This window comes from Danio rerio, chromosome 9, assembly GCF_049306965.1.
Source record: "Danio rerio strain Tuebingen ecotype United States chromosome 9, GRCz12tu, whole genome shotgun sequence".
NCBI lineage: Eukaryota > Metazoa > Chordata > Actinopteri > Cypriniformes > Danionidae > Danio > Danio rerio.
This window is the reverse complement of record NC_133184.1, coordinates 52,089,678-52,108,761: the sequence shown is the minus strand read 5'-3', so window position 1 is coordinate 52,108,761 and position 19,084 is coordinate 52,089,678. Positions and strand designations below refer to the sequence as shown.

General features: G+C 37.0%; 1 protein-coding gene across 13 annotated transcripts in view; it reads right to left on the bottom strand.

Moving 5' to 3' along the window:
• Window positions 1-19,084, bottom strand: part of cobll1b (cordon-bleu WH2 repeat protein-like 1b) — a 155,796-nt gene that overhangs the window by 6,643 nt on the left and 130,069 nt on the right. For all 13 annotated transcript variants that reach the window (XR_012384849.1, NM_001365214.1, XM_017357853.4 and 10 more), the window contains 3 exon segments: window positions 10,186-10,420; window positions 6,919-6,995; window positions 3,388-4,943 (listed from right to left, as the gene is read on the bottom strand). Coding sequence is in view for 12 of the 13 variants with exons in the window: in NM_001365214.1 (NP_001352143.1) it covers window positions 3,388-4,943; window positions 6,919-6,995; window positions 10,186-10,420 (1,868 nt within the window). In the remaining variant the exon portion in view is untranslated.

Genomic DNA, 19,084 nt, shown 5'->3' with positions numbered 1-19,084 from the left:
TAAATGAAATTTTTATTATATTCTTATGGCTATACTATTTGTATTTATGTATATTATTATTACTTCTATATTATACCCTACTAATAACTGTTTTTTTATTATCATCATTATTATTACTACTTCTACTAAATCAGTCATTCGTTTATTTTCTTTTCGGCTTAGTGCCTTTATTAATCTGGGATTGCCACAGTGGAATGAACCACCAACTATTTCTGCATATGTTTTACACAGCGGATGCCCTTCCAGCTGCAACCCAGTACTGGGAAACACCCATACACTTGCACTCACACAAATACACTACGGTCAATTTAGCTTACCCAATTCATCTATAGTGGATGTGTATGGACTGTTGGGGAAGCCGGAGCACCTGGAGGAAACCCCCGCCAACAGGGAGAGAACATGCAAACTCCACACAGAATTGCCAACTGACCCAGCTGGGACTTAAACCAGCGACCTTCTTGAGTCGACAGTGCTACCCACTGCTCCACCCCACTACTACTAATTATTATTATTATTATTATTATTATTAGAAGAAGAAAAAGTAAAAAAAGAGCTTCCTAATTAAATATAAAACAAACTTTTAGAAGAAAGTAAATAACTATTTAAATGTTTGGGGTCTGCAAGATTTTTGCTTATATGTATTGCAAATATATTTTACTCATAAAGTGTGCAATAACGTGATCAAAAATACACACACATGCATGCACGCTCGCACACATAAAAATAAATAAATAGATATACAAACAAATAAAATAAACAAATTAATAATAATAATAATAATACCTGTATATATTACTAAAATATTAATAATATTTTGAAGTAATAATAAAAGTATCGCTGTCATGTAAAGATGCACCATTATTCTAGTCTTTAGCTTCATGTGATCCTTCAGAATTCATTCAAATATGCTGATTTGATGCTCAATGAATATCTCTATCAATGCTGAAGACTGCTATATTTTTTTTTGAAAATTGTGACATAGAAAGTTCAAAAGAATAAAAATTATAACTATTTATTAACTTTCTAAATGTCTTTACTGTCATTTATGATTATGTGAATGTGTCCTTGCTGAAAGTATATATACATATACAACAGTTCTGTCTGGTTCTCAAATCTGAGAATATATACATATATACACACACACATATACACACACATATACACACACATATACACACACACACACACACACACATATACATGCATACATACATACATACACATACGCTCAGCATAACTGAATACAGCCCATTTTGAAAATGAATATTTTTCTCCATTTCCCAGGTGAATATAGGCAATATATTTTAGTGCAAATAAAACAGATAAAGTCTTTAAGAATAAATACAATTAAACTTGCAAAATACAAAAACAAAAATTACAACCTACAAAATTTCAACTACATTTTTACATTTTTTTGCTTCTCTTGATTTTTCCTCTCTTTTAAATTTGTATTTAATTTTTTTTTTCTATAACATATAAATTTGGCTGTACTAGTTGTTTAGTACAGAGCATTGTCTTTCCTTGAAAAAAAAAGCTTAATAAGAATAAATCATTTTCTTTGACACATTGTCATACAGCAATATTTCCATACACCATCAGTCAAACTTTTAGCCATCCTTGACTGAATCTTCTCATAAATGATCTTAAAATCCATCAGCAGACAAAAGCGTTTGGTTAAATTTGTTTTGACAGCAATGAGGCCAAACATGCATTGTATACACTGACAGCGATCCCAACAGCGGTCAGCATCACTAAACACATGCACACGCACGCATGCACACAAACAAATAAACAACAACAAAGACTAGCAGACGTGTCAGTCTACGACAGAGATTAATGAGGTGTCATTAATAACACACACACACAACACACATACGCACTGAGTGTCATCCAAAACCCAATATTCTTTTACCAGCGCTTGATTAGACAGGTATTTTTTACAATACATTATTCATTGATGATAGAACATCATAATGCAACAGTTGTTTGGATAAATTGGTCTTGCTTACATTTTACAAAAAACTGAATTGAAATTAACAAACAAAAAGATTTTTTTTATTTCAAATATTAAATATTGTAAAACATTTATTTGCCATTATTTAAATTGCAAAATTATTTAAAAATGTGTTTTTTAATGTAAATAGAGAAGAAAAAAAAGTAGAAGAGATTTTGGTTTAAATTTATATAATTGTTTACAGTTTAAACAATTTGTTTAACTGTCTATTCTTCTTCTTTCCTTTTTTCTTCTTCTTCTTCTTCTTCTTCTTATTATTATTATTATATTGTTATTATTGTTTTTATTATTAATAATAGTAACAATTTTACCATTATTATTATTATTATTATTATTATTATTAAAAGACAAAATTTATGAAAAAAAAATTATTACTTTGTTATTTTCACTAGTAGTACCACTATTATTAATATTATTATTTTGTTATTATTCGTATTAGTATAATTATTAGTATAAATGTATTATTATTATTATTATTATTGTTATTATTATTATTATTATTATTATTATAATTATTACTTTGTTATCATTATTATAACATTTAATGTTAATAATATCATTATTTTGTTTTATAATAATAATAATAATAATAATAATAATAATAATAATAATAATAATATAATAATAATAATAATAATAATATTATTATTATTATTATTATTATTATTATTATTATTATTATTATCTGTAATCATAATTATTACTGTATTATTTTATTATAATAATAATAATAATTATTATTATTATTATTAATATTACTTTGTTATCATTATTAGTGATATTATTATTAATAATATCATTATGTTGTTTTATTATTATTTTATTTTATTTTTTAAATATGTATAATTTGCATTGCAAACTATTTACATTAAAACAACACATTTTTTAAAGATAATTTTGCCATTCAAACAATGGCAAATAAACATATTAAAATTGGAAACATAATTTGTTTTGTTTGTTTGTTAATTTCAATTCAGTTTTTGTGAAATGTACAGGGGTCAAAATTAATTGTTTCTTCTCAGCACCGCGATGTAGACACTATTCGGTATCAGTTCATTAGATCATAACCGGTAATTACATACTGACATTATTTATCTCATTTGCACAGAAGAATACTATTCAAACGGGGCAAGGGTGAGTAATTAAAATGCTCCAACTACGTCTCCTGGGACGCATTTCGCAGTCTCCAGTAACATCCACAGGACTACGTTTTCAGAATGACTCTGGTTTGGAAATGTAACCAAGACCAATTTACCCAAAAAAACAGCTGTTACATTGATATAGAAACATATTGTCAGTGTGATCTGGCCTTTTTAAGCCATTCAATAAAACAAACATTGTCATAATTAAACATTTAATCCGGCAGTACTTACAGTGGATGTCGGCGGCTCAGGGGATTCTCTAATGGGCCTTTGTTTTGTAAGAGTATGCGTGCGTGTTTCCTGCACTGGTGCATGATGGGAAAGAGACTGTGATCTTTTGACAGCAGAAGAAACGGCCTGAGCAAAGCGAGACGGAGATGATGGCGAATACGGTTTGGGTGCAGCAAAACTTCTCAACTTCTCCAAACTCAGCGAAGGCGCAGGGTTTGTAGGAAGACTCTTCTGACGGGACAAAAAGGACGACGGTGGGATTTTCGGAGCTTCAGGGAGAGCTGCATCTATCTCTTCATTCTGAGGTAGAGATTTAGCACTCGTACTCTGACTTTGCTCTTCCTCCCATTGGACTGGTGGAGGTGGAGGAGGAAAGATCTCCATTGCTGGGAAAACATCAGACTGCGGGCTGCTTAGGGATTCTTTAGGGCGAGCTGCGGGACTGCTACAACAACTACTGCTGCTGCTACTACTGCCAATACTGGCCCGCCGTACCGCTGCAGAGCTCACGTAATCTCCAGACATGCGTTTGTGTTGCGGCACACGGAAAGACGCTGGTTTGGGTCTCGTTGCAGGAGGAACTTTCTTATCTTTGAGGGAAACAGAGTCGATTCTTTCATCAACACTTGAGGAATTGGTTGGATTGGTTGAGGAATTGGTCTGTTTGGTGGATGAATTGGTTGGATTGGTTGAGGAATTGCTTGGATTTGTTGACAAATAGGTTGGACTGGTTGATGAATTGATTGGATTGGTTGACCAATTGGTTGGATTGGTTGACAAATAGGTTGGACTGGTTGACGAACTGGTTGGTTTGGTTGACGAATATGTTGTATTGGCTGACAAACTGGTTGGCTTAGTTGACAAATTAGTAGACAAATTGGTTGAATTGGTTGCTGGTGGTGAAGTGCATTGATTTGTCTGAGCAAACGCATTCTGATGGCCATTAAGAGTGACCGTGCCATTGGAAACATTGGGTTTGCAATCGACTTTAGGCTCCAAAGTCATCTCAATCTCAAGCGAATGCAACTTTTCCAGAGACTTCTGAGGGACTATGGTGTATGTGGTCATGCCCACTTTTGGGATGTATCCGCGGGTGTGCTCATTGGATGGTTTGGGTTTGGGTTCTGCATCCGTTACATAGCTTACGCTAGCGGGTTTAGATGTTGATGTCAAGTCTTTCGATTGCTGGATTGAAGGTTGGAGCTCGTCGGTGGAAGTAGCCATATCTTTTTTCAGTCCTATTGTCGATGTGGAGAATTCAGTGCACAAGCTTGAAGGTTCATTAGAAGATTGCACTTGTGTTTGCGTCTCGGTGTGAGTTAAGCTGGATGTATTAGGAATGGTTTTTGAGGTCTGAGCTTCAGCGTAAATGGAACAGCTTGACTCAGGGGAAGAAATGGCTGTGTCTGAATCAAAGCACTGCACTTGTAAGTCTGTTTGCGAGGTCTGGATGCCGCATTCAGATCTTTGAGGCAAAGATGTATTGCTCACAGTAACTTCTTCTAGAACAGGACCACTTTCAGATGGTTGAATCAACTGTTCTGTCTTTCCTGGGTCTACAGAAAGAGAGAAAACAGAGTCACGCATCCAACACTTTCATTATGTCACTTGAGTTTTACTGGAAATATAAAAACGATGCAACAAACAATGATTTCTTTGAGGAATCGTGTCATGAGGAATACACTTGTCCTTGTTTAATCTTTTGAGATTAAAGGGATCCTTGTATTATAGATCTTTCCAAAACTTCCATTGCAATCAGAGCTTTTTCCATGCTAAATAATTTCTATATTGTGAAAAAAATATATTATTATAATTATAATAATTATTTTTATTAATAACATGCTTTATTATTTATTTATATTATAATTTATTATTATTATTATTATTATTATTCATTCATTCACTATTTTCTTGTCAGCTAAGTCCCTAATCCGGGGTCGCCACAGCGGAATGAACCACCAACTTATCCAGCACATTTTTACGCAGCGAATGCACTACCAGCCACAACCCATCTCTGGGAAACATCCACACACACTTATACACTACGGATAATTTAGCCTACCCAATAAACCTGTACAGCATGTCTTTACACTGTGGGGGAAACCGGAGCACCCGGAGGAAACCCACGCGAACACAGGGAGAACATGCAAACTCCACACAGAAACGCTAACTGAGCCGAGGTTCGAACTAGCAACCTTCTTGCTGTGAGGCGACAGCACTACCTACTGCACCCTTGCATCGCTCCATTATTATTATTATTATTATTATTATTATTATTACTATTGTTGCTGTTGTTGTTTTAATGAAAATAAAGATGGTTGAGTTATTTGCAGTTCAAACTATGTCATTTTTATGACATTTATGCATTAAATAAATAAATAAAATGTTTTTATTCCACAAAATAGAAGTGATTTTTATGACAATTATGCATTTAATGATAATACAAACAATGATTTCTTAGAGTAATCGTGTCATGAGGAATACCCTTTTCCTTGTTTGATCTTTTGAGATTAAAGAGATCCTTGTATTATGGTACATTTCCAGAACTCTAAACCTCCATTTCAACCAGAGCTGAAACTAAGCTGTCATTTTGAACTGTTAAATAGTCTCTATAATGCTTTCTCAAATGTTAACAGCTTGCTTGCTTTTTAATTAGTTCATTTTTGTTTAGAAATGTGCTGTCACCAGCTTATTCATCAGATCTTTTACAGGTACGTTTGAAGGCAATATTATTAAAATGTTTAAAAAAAAAATTCTTCAAAATGCTATGCATATACTTATTTGGTTATTGCAAAAAATATAAATAAATAAACAAGCAAATACATATCTATTGCACCATGTACATATTGTATGTACATGTTGCAAGTTGATGTTTCTCAGTCATAACATTTAGAAGATTTAAAAAGAACAAAACTGTTTGCTTTGCTTTAAGATACTTTAAGAAATTAATTGATGTGAAATGTACATTATCATTAAATGTTTATTTTCAAGGTGACATGATGGCTTAGTGTTTAGAACTGTCACTTCACAGCAAGAAGGTCGCTGGTTCGAGTCCCAGCTGGATTGGCATTTCTGTGTGGAGTTTGCATGTTCTCCCCATGTTGGCAAGGGTTTCCTCTGTGTGCTCCGGTTTCCCCCACAGTCCAAACATGCAGTATAGGTGAATTGAAAATGTGCGTGAATGAATCTGTATGGATGTTTCCCAGTACTGGGTTGCAACTGGAAGGGCATCCACTGTGTAAAATATATGCTGGATAAGTTGGCGGTTCATTCCGCTGTTGTGACCACAGATTAGGGACTAAGCCGAAGGAAAATGAATGAATGAATGAATGAATGAATGTTTATTTTTTATGAATGTACAGTAACTATATTGTTTGGACCTTGGCTAGAAGTAAACCTATTAAAATAAGTATAATAACGTGTATAAAATAAAGGACACACTAAAGAACAAAAACAAAAAAAATGAAGTAAAATACAGTACACTAAAGTAAAAAAGGTGCTGAAGAGTCTCAGCCACTGGTCAAAGCTCACCTTTATCTTCTGAGGTGATATGGGAACTTCTGGTCTGGTCTGCTTTCATTTCTCCATTCACTGTGCCTTCAGCAACTCTGTCAGGGGTCAAAACCATGTAAAGGTTAACAAACACCATCAACAAATATATTAAGTCATCTTTACTTCAGTTCAGTTTAATACAAAGGTCACTATTAAAGGAAATGTTACATCACATTACAAAAAATTCTTGCAAGTGGAAAAAAATGCAAACAGATTTGCAAACAGGTGCATGTTTTGCACATCTTGGTATTTTCATTCCAATTACAAGATTTATTTATTTTTTTTAAAGTTTTTTGTAGACAGATTCAAGAAGAAGAGTTTTGTTCAGATAGTTTGTCCACATCTAACATAGGCACAGCAAATAAGATAAATTAAAAGAAAAAAAAAGGAAAAACACCCACCCACATAACAAGCAAACTTGTTACAAAGACCTGTTTGAACAACATAGTATGATGACAAAGCATGTTAGAGCATTACAGAAATGATGCATTATTGTGAAAGTTTTTTTTTCCAAGGTAACAGATAAAATGATTACAAATGTTGTCAAATTGTTCAAGTTTTCTTTTCAAGTAGTATCTTAATTCGCTCCAAATGTAACATAGAGACAATTTCTCCAAGCCACAGTTTGCGTGTAGGGGATTCCTTTTTTTCCATAACAATAGCAGTAGCTTCTTGGCAGTAGTTAAGCAGTTTGAGAGCAATGTATGTTGTGTATTTGACAACAAATGCATTTGCTCAGAGAATCCCAGAATTACAAGCATTGGATCTGGTTGTAATTGCAACTTTAACTCCTCGGAAAGCACTTCAAAATTTCGATTACAATAATTCTGTATCCTGGAACAAAAAATAAAACTGTGAGAGAGATCCGGATCTGATGAATTACATTTGTCACAAATAGAAGAATTTTGGAAGATTCTATGTAGTTTTCTCTTTGAATAATGTAACCTATGAATTATTTTAAACTGAATAAGACAGTGTCTAGAAATAATAAAGTGTTTAACAATATCCTCCTAACCTGATTGCCACATTTCTTCTGAAATTTCCACTCCTAATTCTCTCTCCAACTCCTTCTTAAAACATTTTGTGGAGGGAGAAGTAACAGATTGTAGTTGTTCATAAATTATTGATAATCCTTTTTTACTACCTTTACACCAATCTAGGCATTTGTCAATGATTGAAGGGGATGTAGTATCTGATGAAGACGTATGGGCATATATGTAGTTCCTAATCTGTAAAAAATGTGAAAAAATGATTCTGAGGGAATTTAAATTTCTGCTGTAATTGGTTAAACGAAGCTAAATTTCCGTCAGCGAAAATATCTCCTACAGTATATGCACTCATTTCCTTCCATTGCATAAAAGTCCCATCTAATGTAATTTAATTTAATTTAATTTAATTTAATTTAATTTAATTTAATTTAATTTAATTTAATTTAATTTAATTTAATTAATTTATATAGATATATTTTTTACTATCTTATTTTATACAACTTTGCAGATTTTTTTCCATGTGTCTTTTCTATTTTATTAACATTACTGTCAATATATTAAGCAGTGTACTTAAGTGGGTTTATTTAAAAAAAATCTATCTCTGTATAAACAATGACATCTGTACTTAGCATAAAAATAAAGTAAAAAAATAGATGGATGGAAAGATAGCTATTGATAAACATTCATCTAATGTAGACGGAATAAATGATGCAATAACAAGAATGTTTTAATGCGATATAACAAAATTAGCATAAAAATAGATGAATGGAATATCTACACTTGGAAAAAGTTCAATATTCAATTTTCATGTTTGGCAACCCTTATTATCATATTTCTCCGCTATAAATATACTTCCAGGTGAATAACGTGACTTATCTTGTATGTAACTGTAATCTCCCTTTTTTTCTATTCCCTCTGTCCAGACCCTTTTGCTTGGTCTACACCAGTGGTTCTCAAACCTGTGGTACGTGTACCACTAGTGGTACGCGGGCTTACTTCTAGTGGTACGCGGAGGAATCACTGAGTAACAAAAGAAAAAATAAATACAATTTGATCATTTGATGCAAACGATAACCCCAATGTGATAAGTATTGGTTGTTTTCTAAAGCCTACGATCAAAGTATTGTGCTTAGAATGTTTACTTTAGTGCATGGCGTCTTCAGCTGCTAAAAATCAATTAACTTGATTATCAATAGCTATCTTTCCATAGGCACAGAACTAGAGAAAGAGGTGTTTGGTGCTTGCAGAACAGATACTGTACGTGTTAGAGCAGTGGTCCCCAACCCTTGGGCCACAGACCGGCACCGGTCTATAGATCAACTAGTACCGACCGCACAAAAAATCATTAATTATTTCAGTTTTATTTATAATCTGAGTCTGAATAATCATTTATTTAAAAAAAAGTCTTTTATTTTGAAAAATGACCATATTCTGTTGTTACATCTTAGTCACTTGAGTGCCAAAATTTGACCCATAGGCTAGCAAAATTAGTAAGAACTGCCGCACAAAGCGCTTGCATATTCCAGGCGTCCCCAGATGAAAACATCTTAACTTTTCACAACGCCATACCGCGAGTCATGCGATAAGAAATGACAGATCAGCTTCATATTTTGTATGGAATATGATTTCATTGAATGAATATGACTCTGCTTCGTTTCAAACCGTGCAGTGCTGTAGCTGCTTACTTTTACCAACTACGCGACTTTATTTCAATACTGCTCATTATGGTGGTACTTGGAGAGACAACTTTTTCTGGGGTGGTACTTGGTGAAAAAAGTTTGAGAACCACTGGTCTACACTATAGCCTCACATTGTATGAGCACAACACTATCCCTGATTGTAACAGCCATTATTGTTGTCTATTTATTTTATTTTTATTTATTTTATTTTATTTATTTTTTTAATTTAATTTAATTTAATTTAATTTAATTTAATTTAATTTAATTTAATTTAATTTAATTTAATTTAATTTAATTTAATTTAATTTATTTATTCATTTATATAGATATATTTTTTACTATCTTATTTTATACAACTTTGCAGATATTTTTTTTTTCCATATGTCTTTTCTATTTTATTAACATTTCTGTCAATATATAAAGCAGTGTACTTAAGTGGGTTTATTTAAAAAATCTATCTCTGTATAAACAATGACATCTGTACTTAGCATCAAAATAAAGGGAAAAATAGATGGATGGAAAGATAGCTATTGATAAACATTTCACTTAATTGCAAATCAGCAAATGTATGTACATACTCTGCATCAGTGGACAGGTCACATACTGGATCGTCTCTGGGCGTCCCGCTTTCTAAAGTCACTGAATCCTGCGAGGGAGTTGCTGTCCCGGCACGACCCGAATCCAGAGAGATGTTTGCAGACATGTTGAGACTGCTGTTGTCCTCCAGGGTTTCATCTTCCACATTGACCCCCGCACCCACACTCATCTCCTCCTGCTCCTTGATCTCCTCCAGTGGAGACGTCACTGCTGACTCTGCAAAATAAGATCAAGTGTTAAAAAAAAAGTTTTAGTAACCAGTAATTTGATGGTAATCAATAACCTAAATTGTCCGATATATACTGTGCATTTTTTAAAGCTGCTTTAAAGCTGTGATTGTTGTGAAAAGCGCCATACAAATACACTTGAATTGAATTTTGTTTTTAGTATTTCACGTGACAATAAACAGTGTGTGCAATGAAAAGAAGCGTCAACCTCCCGCTCTCACTCAGGAATCCAATACAGAAGTGATTAAAACTGTAATTCATCGACTCGTCTTTGGAGGCTGGCTCCAGAAAGTCCAGTCGCCTCATGCATCAACGCTGCGTACACACAAAAACTTTGCGTACGCCAGGTTTTACGCTCAGAATCTGAGAATGTGCACAGCTCCACGCCAGCTTCATGCCTGGCGTACGCACATTTCTTGTACGTGTCTGTTTTATTTCTATTGGCGACTCCTAGAGGCAGTTGTGTTAAATTGCACACTACAAAGTGTCCGTGTGCCATGCAATGTCAGCTGTATGAGACGGGTTTATGCGCATGTCTAGCAGGTATACAAGGTTTCCATACCATACAGTTGACCAGCCAAACATTAAAGCAGCTAGCTCTCTGCAACTCTCACATGGTCGCCCACTGAAGCTAAGCAGGGCTGCGCCTGGTCAGTACCTGGATGGGAGACCACATGGGAAAACTAGGTTGCTGCCAGAAGTGGTATTAGTAAGGCCAGCAGGGGGCGCCCAACCTGCGGTCTGTGTGGGTCCTAATGCCCCAGTATAGTGACGGGGACGCTATACTGCTCAGTGAGCGCCGTCTTTCGGATGAGATGTTAAACCGAGGTCCCGACTCTCTGTGGTCGTTAAAAATCCCAGGATGTTCTTCGAAAAGAGTAGGGGTTTAACCCCGGCATTCTGGCCAAATCTGCCCACTCCCCTCTGTCCATCATGGCATCCTAACCATCCCCATATTCAATTGGCTTCATCACTGTCTCCTCTCCACCAATCAGCTGGTGTGTGGTGTGCGGTCTGGCGCAAAAATGGCTGCCGTCGCGTCATCCAGGTGGATGCTGCACACTGGTGGTGGATGAGGAGATCCCCCCATTGTGCATTATGTAACGCGCTTTGAGTGCCCAGAAAAGCGCTATATAAAATGTAAGGAATTATTATTATTATTATTATTATTATTAATTTGCAGCGGTCGCCACTTTTCTCAATGTAATCGGAGCGATCAACTGCACGCACATTGCTATAAAGGCGCCATCAGAAGATGAATTTGCATATGTGAATCAGAAACATTTCCGTTCAATAAATGTGCAAATAAAATACGATGCACAGACTTATTAATGATTCCTTGTCTAATGATTACTTGTCTTCCTTGTGATGAAGAGTACAGGCAAAATCTGATATGTAGCAGGAGGAAAGAAAAAGAATCATCCGACGCTGGATTCAAACCGAGTTCATGCTTGAACGTGTCAAAACTAGTGATGGGTCGTTCATGAACGATTCGTTCATTTTGGATGAATCTTCAATATGACTACAAGTATTCTCAGGGAGTGATTCGTTCATCCGCGCGTGCGCACATTTGTGCAGGTGGTATCGTTCATTTCAAGTCTTCATCACATTGGCAGAAGCCAATCATACGCGTTCAGAGCCGGAAAAAGAATTGATCTGCTCACCTCTCGAGTCCTCTATCGGGTCTGAGTCACTCGTTCATCACGGGCCAATCATACGCGTTTAGAGTCGGAAAAAGAATTGAACCGTTCATCTCTCAACTCGTTGGGTTTGAGTCATTCTGTTACGTAAACAACGAACGATCATGGCTCCTATCGGCTTAGACTGTGCATTAAGATTATATGTGACTGTCAGTGTAACGTGAACGAATCACTGACATTTGAAGACATGAAGAGCTGAGCTGAGCAAAGAGACAACAAGAGACAACAATAGACAAAAGAGCAGGTAAACATTGAATTATTATTTTCTCCTTCTTATAGTATTTTATTTATGACTTATTTGTCGTGTGATCAACCTTTTGGGCTAGTTGTAGATGTGTTTGGAAGCAATTTGTAACATTTTAATAATATTTTGGCAAATTGAACCAAATGAACGAAATGACTCGAAAAAAGATTTGTTCATCTTGATAAACGAGACTCAAAGATCCAAGTCAGTAAAATGATCCAAACTTCCCATCACTAGTCAAAACATGTTGGTATGCGTCTTACGAGCTGCGCCAGTCATGCTGATAAAGACACTACAAAATTTTGCACCTTTACATCGCACTATTTCTTTTTTAATCCACTCAGTGCTATGTTCAGACTTAACTGTGTTAACCGCATCAGCTAAACTCTTCCACTCCATTTTTTTCTTTTGTTATTAATTCCGGAGGACAAAATTGCAAATAACACCCGTTTTCTCCGGCTACCTCCGAAAGCAGCACCTCCAATTCACATTCTGTTCAAAGTTTCTCTTCTTGCTTGCTTTTGCCATTGGGTTTTGCCAAAGTATAGTCATTAGCATATTCATACGGGGGAGGAGGCAGGGAGGGGTTTAGCACTCGTGTATGTTGCGCTCAGTTTCACGTTCATTCGGATGTACAAAGAGAATATGCGTGGGATTCGGCGTACACAGTGTTTCATACATCTGAATTTTTTACTGCATATGCACAATTACAGCTTTGTGCGTACGCAATGTTTTAGTAAGATTTCCACGCAAATCTTCGTACATGAGGCCCCAGATGTTTACTGACATAGTCAAATATTATTTACTGTCATCAGGCCCGGATTGGCTAATCAGGAGAACCGGGAGAATTCCCGGTGGGCCGGTCCGTTTTTTGGCCGCGAGGGCCGGAGTCTCTAGCTGCTTGCACTTTCAGCAGTTACACTTTTTAAATTTATTTGTTTATTTGATCATAGCCTCACTCACTCATCACATTTTTAATCATTATTTTGCCCGCAGCTCCGCTCTTTTTATTTATTTTCTCGCATCCCCGTGAGCTAAATGCAGCCCGCAGGTTAATGATGATCATTATTAACCTGCGGGCTGCACCCCATTCCACCCCAAACAGCGGCACCTTAGTGAATATTAATTAATATTAATGAATATTACACCTGCTCATTGAAAATCTGATGATTTACTACATTAATAAATCTTAACTTTTAATCTTGACATAACTTGATCAGAAATCTAAAATGGGGAGAAAAAGAGTAGGGTAAAAAAAAAAAAGAGTAGACATCAATAGGAGCAGATAACATTGCAGGGCTTACCAGCGCCATTGTGGTCTAGAGATTAGCACGTTACGCATTGACGCAACCGACCCGAGTTCGAACCTCACCAGAGTAAAATATGTGTTTTTTCAGTGTTAAGACATCAAATACTGTTTGGGTTACTTATGTAGGAATACATTTTTCTTGTGTGTGTGACGACTGTTACAAAGGACTGGATATCTATAAAGAATTAATGTTCTCATATTTATGAAAAACATTTGTTGTCCTAAAGCAGCTGTGTCCTTGAAAAAGACGTGTTATGACTAGTTCAGACTGCGTGATTTTAGCCCCGATTTTGGCTCGCCGACAGGTTTTGAGAAATCGCAGACAAATGCCTATAATCACAGGCAAATCGCTGCTCGTGCACGTGAGTGACAATCACACAGTATGAACGATCAAAGACGCGATCTGAGAGAATCGCCGACGAGTCACCGATGCCTGCGAGATATTTGGCGTGTTAAATATCTGGAGCTGTCGGCGATGCAAATCATGCCGTGTGAAATGAGTTTTGACTGAAAATAACATCAGCGATCGCCTACAGCCAATGAGAGAGCAGCTTTCACTTGTGTGTGCGTGTGTGTATACCTGCTGCAGGCCAGCGGGAGGCTGGGGGAGAAGTTAAAAGCGCTCTTTTTCGGTTTATTTGGACCCACGAAATGGAGGGAAAACTAGTGGAGGTTTGACAGGAATCAGTAGCAACCGTGTCTGTTTGACGTTTCATACAGAAAGAAATTAGTTTATTAGCAACGTTGAGGAGAAATGGCTAATTCCCTTTAAACCCAGGTGAGCAAACATGTACATGTTCAACCCCATTAAAGGTTTCTTTCTTATTATGTAGTTAATAACAAAAGATAGCCTATACTACGTGTTTTTGGCTGTGAGACGTAGTTTGGGCGAAGTTGTCGGCGATTCTCCCTATAGTAAAGTCATGCAATGTGAATGTCCCCATCACTGATACATCTTGCAGTGTAAACAAAGCAGCGACGAAACGCTAGCCCAGATAGTCATGCAGTGTGAAAACAGCTGTGACACGACTAGTTGGAAAATCATGCAGTCTGAACTCGGCATTAGTGTCATCTGAAACTGAATTGGAAATGACGTTATTTTAATATTGTCAGTCGTCGACTGAGGTGGGCCGGTCTATGGCTTGAAACTCCAGAGCTAAAAAGGAGTCCCACAACGGCCCTGACTGTCATCATGGCAAAGATAAAATAAATGAGTTATTAGAAATGAGTTATCAAAACTATTATGTTGAGAAATGTGTTAAATAAAAAAAATCTGCTCTTCGTTAAACAGAAATTGGGGAAAAATAAACAGGGGGGCTAATAATTCTGACTTCAACTGTAGTTGAAATTGGGTCGGCTAAATTGTCCGTAGTGTATGTGTGTGTATGGATGTTTCCCAGTGATGAGTTGCAGCTTGAAGGGCATCTGCTGCGTAAAACATGTGCTGGATAAGTTGACAGTTCATTCCGCTGTGGCAACCCCAGACAAATAAAGGGACTAAGCTGAAAAGAAAATGAATGAATGAATGAATGAATAAAGTGGACTACTTCGTAGATTTCACCTATTGCGGGTTATTTTTAGAACGTAACTCCCACGAATAACGATGGACCACTGAATAAAAAAAAACCCACAGTGCATCTCTGCATCAAATAACTCTTTTCTTTTTGATGTTTGTCACCAGTTTTTTTAGAAAATGATTATGTTCTACTCTTTGACTCATGGGATGTAAACGGTGCTGCATTCACAAATGTTTTACTGCAACGTTTAAATGTTTTATTATTCCAGTGTTGTGCATAAATCTAACTCACATCTCAAGATAAAAACAAAGCTACTGTAACCCTATAAGCATAACATCATGGAAAGCAGCAGCTGACAGAAAGAGATCTGGCCTATGCAGCTTTAATATGGATTCCCCGCTCCTCAGACTGAGCGAGAGTGGTTAATTAAGACGTCTTGCTTCTCTCGCCTGATTCGGCTCTTCAATCGGCCTCTCTGGAGAGCTGAGAGATGAAGAAACATCCAGAGAGCCGTCTCTGTGATCTCTCTTAGACATTTACATTCAGAGCCCTTCTTCCGTTGCTGCTCTTTCTATCCCTGCCCCATTCTGAGCTCTTATTTATGCATTTCTAGCTCTTTATATATTTATTTTGCTCCTTTATTTTTCTCTCTCAGTGAAGACGTGTCGAGCACAAGCATAAAAAGCGAAGCCCTTTTTTCACGTTTCCATAAGCCAATCAGTGTTGACTCCGGCATGCGGGGTAAAGGCTTGTGAAACTCAATGCAACTTCAGCAAAAGTTGCAAGAGCATTGATAAAACACACTTGTGAGAGACAAAACTGAGTGAATGATCCCTGCTGGGTCTCTTGAGGCTGTCTTTGTGTGGTTTTCAACAATGAGAAAAGTTTGCTGCAGATTTTGGCTCTTGATTAAAGAGCGCTTACACTCCACATCTCGATTTATACTTCTTAGAATTATAGCTTTTTTGCTTTCATATAGATGTACACTATAAAAATGATCTGTACATTGACAGTTTTCCATATTATGTGGTTCAAAAACACATAAGCAAAATGCTTAATTGCTGGAAAATCCACAACATACTGAGACTGATAACAAGCACATTGCAGACATGAGTACATAAAAGCAAACACGGCAGTGGCAGTGGTATAAAACAAGAAAACAAAACTGCACAGCATGCATCCATTCAGGTTTTTACTTTTATACATTTCTTTCAAGTATATTTTTCTATGCCCTATTTTCTGAGACAATGCACTGCCTTTTGCTAAAAAGGAAAAAAATGCCAAAAAAAAAAGAAAAAAACGTGAACAGAGACATGGATGGATAGATGAGCAGGCGGGTATTTGGATGGATGGATGGATGGATGGATGGATGGATGGATGGATGGATGGATGGATGGATGGATGGATGGATGGATGGATGGATGGATGGATGGATGGATGGATGGATGGATGGATGGATGGATGGATGGATGGATGGATGGATGGATGGATGGATGGATGGATGGATGGATGGGCAAGTGGGTATATGGATGGATCGTTCAGCGGGTGGGTATATGGATAGATGAGCAGGCGGGAATATAAATAGATGGATGGATGGATGGATGAATGGATGGATGGATGGATGGTTATATGAGTGGATGGATGGATGGATAATTGGATAGATGGGGTGGGTATATGAGTGGATGGATGGATGGATGGATGGATGGATGAGCAGGCGGGTATATAAATGAATGGATGAACAGATGGATGAATGGATAGAGGGGTGGGTATATGGGTGGATGGATGGGTGGCTGGGTATATGGATGTATGGATGGATGGATGGGGTGCGTATATGAGTGGATTGATGGGTGGGTGGGTATAAGGATGTATGGATGGATAGGCAAGTGGGTATATGGATGGATCGTTCAGCAGGTGGGTATATGGATAGATGAGCAGGCGGGTATATAAATGGATGGATGGATGGATGGATGGTTATATAAGTGGATGGATGGATGGATGGATGGATGAATAGATGGGGTGGGTATATGAGTGGATTGATGGATGAAAGGATGGATGGATGGATGGGAGGGTGGATGGAGGGGTGGTTATATGAGGGGATGGATGGATGAATGAATGGATAGAGAGGTGGGTATATGGGTGGATGGATGGGTGGGTGGGTATATAGATGTATGGATGGATAGGCGAGTGGGTATATGGACGTATGGTTTAGCAGGTGGGTATATGGATGGATGAGAAGGTGGGTATATGGATGGATGGTTATATGAGTGGATGGATGGGTGGATGAATGGATAGATGGGGTGGGTATATGAGTGGATTGATGGATGGATGGATGGATGGGAGGGTGGGTATATAGAAGGATAAATAGGTAAATGGGTATATGTACGGATGGATAGATGGGTATATGGATGGATAGATGGGTGGGTGGGTAAATGGATGGATGGATGGGCGGGTGGGTATATAGACAGATGATTGGTTGACTGTGTATATGGATAGATGTTTGGTTTGTTGGGCGGGTGGGTATACGGATGTATGGATGGATTGAAGGGCAGGTGGGTATATGGTTGGATGGATGGGCGGGTGGGTTTATGGATGGATGGATGGATGAATAGGCGGGCTTATAAACGGATGGATGGACGGATGAATATCATTTATATATAATAGAAAAAAAATAAAAAAAATAAAATAAATCACCAAATGTTGGATTTGTCCATACTTGACCCAACGTAGGATTATGACAACATTGTCTTTAAAAACTATATGCACCTATAAAATCCTTTTGCAACTATTGATTCACAACCAAATGACTCTGAATCGATTCCTTTGAACAAACAAAATAAAAAGAGTCATTTATATTTAACTGAAAAAATTCACCACATGTTGGACTTATCCATATTTGACTCAATGTTGGGTTACGACAACATTGTCTTAAACAGCAACATGCACTTATACAAACAACTAAAGATTTACAAAAAAATGACTCTGAATCAACTCTTTTAAACAAACTGGTCTAAAAAGAGAAAGCATCAGTAACAGGCTCAGACGTAATGCTTAAACGCATTTAAATCATAGTTAGTGAGCCGCAATCATTCAGCACAACTGGAAACACAATTCCTCATGATTTCCATCCAGGGAAATGTCAGGTTGAAGGTTTACGCAATGGCGTTTGCTCTCAAAACACCTCTGATGAAATGTCATAGCTGTGTTTACGCCCTGAAGAAACCCAAACACACACACACACACACACACACACACACACCGCAGCTGCGGCCCATTTGCAACCGTGTGCCCGTGTGTGTGAGAAAAACTCCAACTAATACAGCTGCAAACATTTAAGTGAATGTAACATCTAGTAAATTCTCACCAGCACAGCCACCACCCAAACTACATGAGCACACTGTATTTAGAGCCATAGTTGCCCCAAAATATGAACATTACCTCATTTACTCTTCCTCATGTGCTTTTAGACCTTTATTTTTGAGAAGATATTTTGAAGAATGCTGGTTGCTGGAACCATTTATTTATTCATTGTCCTTCGGCCTAGTCCCTTATTTATCAGGGGTCGCCAGAGTGGAATGAACCACCAACTAATCCAGTATATGTTAAACACAGCGGATACCCTTCCAGCTGCAACCCAGTACTGGGAAACACCATACACTCTTGCATTTAAACACTATGAACAATTTAGTTTTTTCAATTCACCTATAGAGCATGTCTTGGGACTGTGAGGGAAACCGGAGCACCCACGCCAACATGGGGAGAATATGCAAACTCCACACAGAGCCTCAGCGATCCTGCAGGTGGGCGGCAAGATTTATTATTATATACGTCATATTAAAATGATCAAGGAAATGGCATTTCCCTTTTTCTGTGATTGATTACTTTG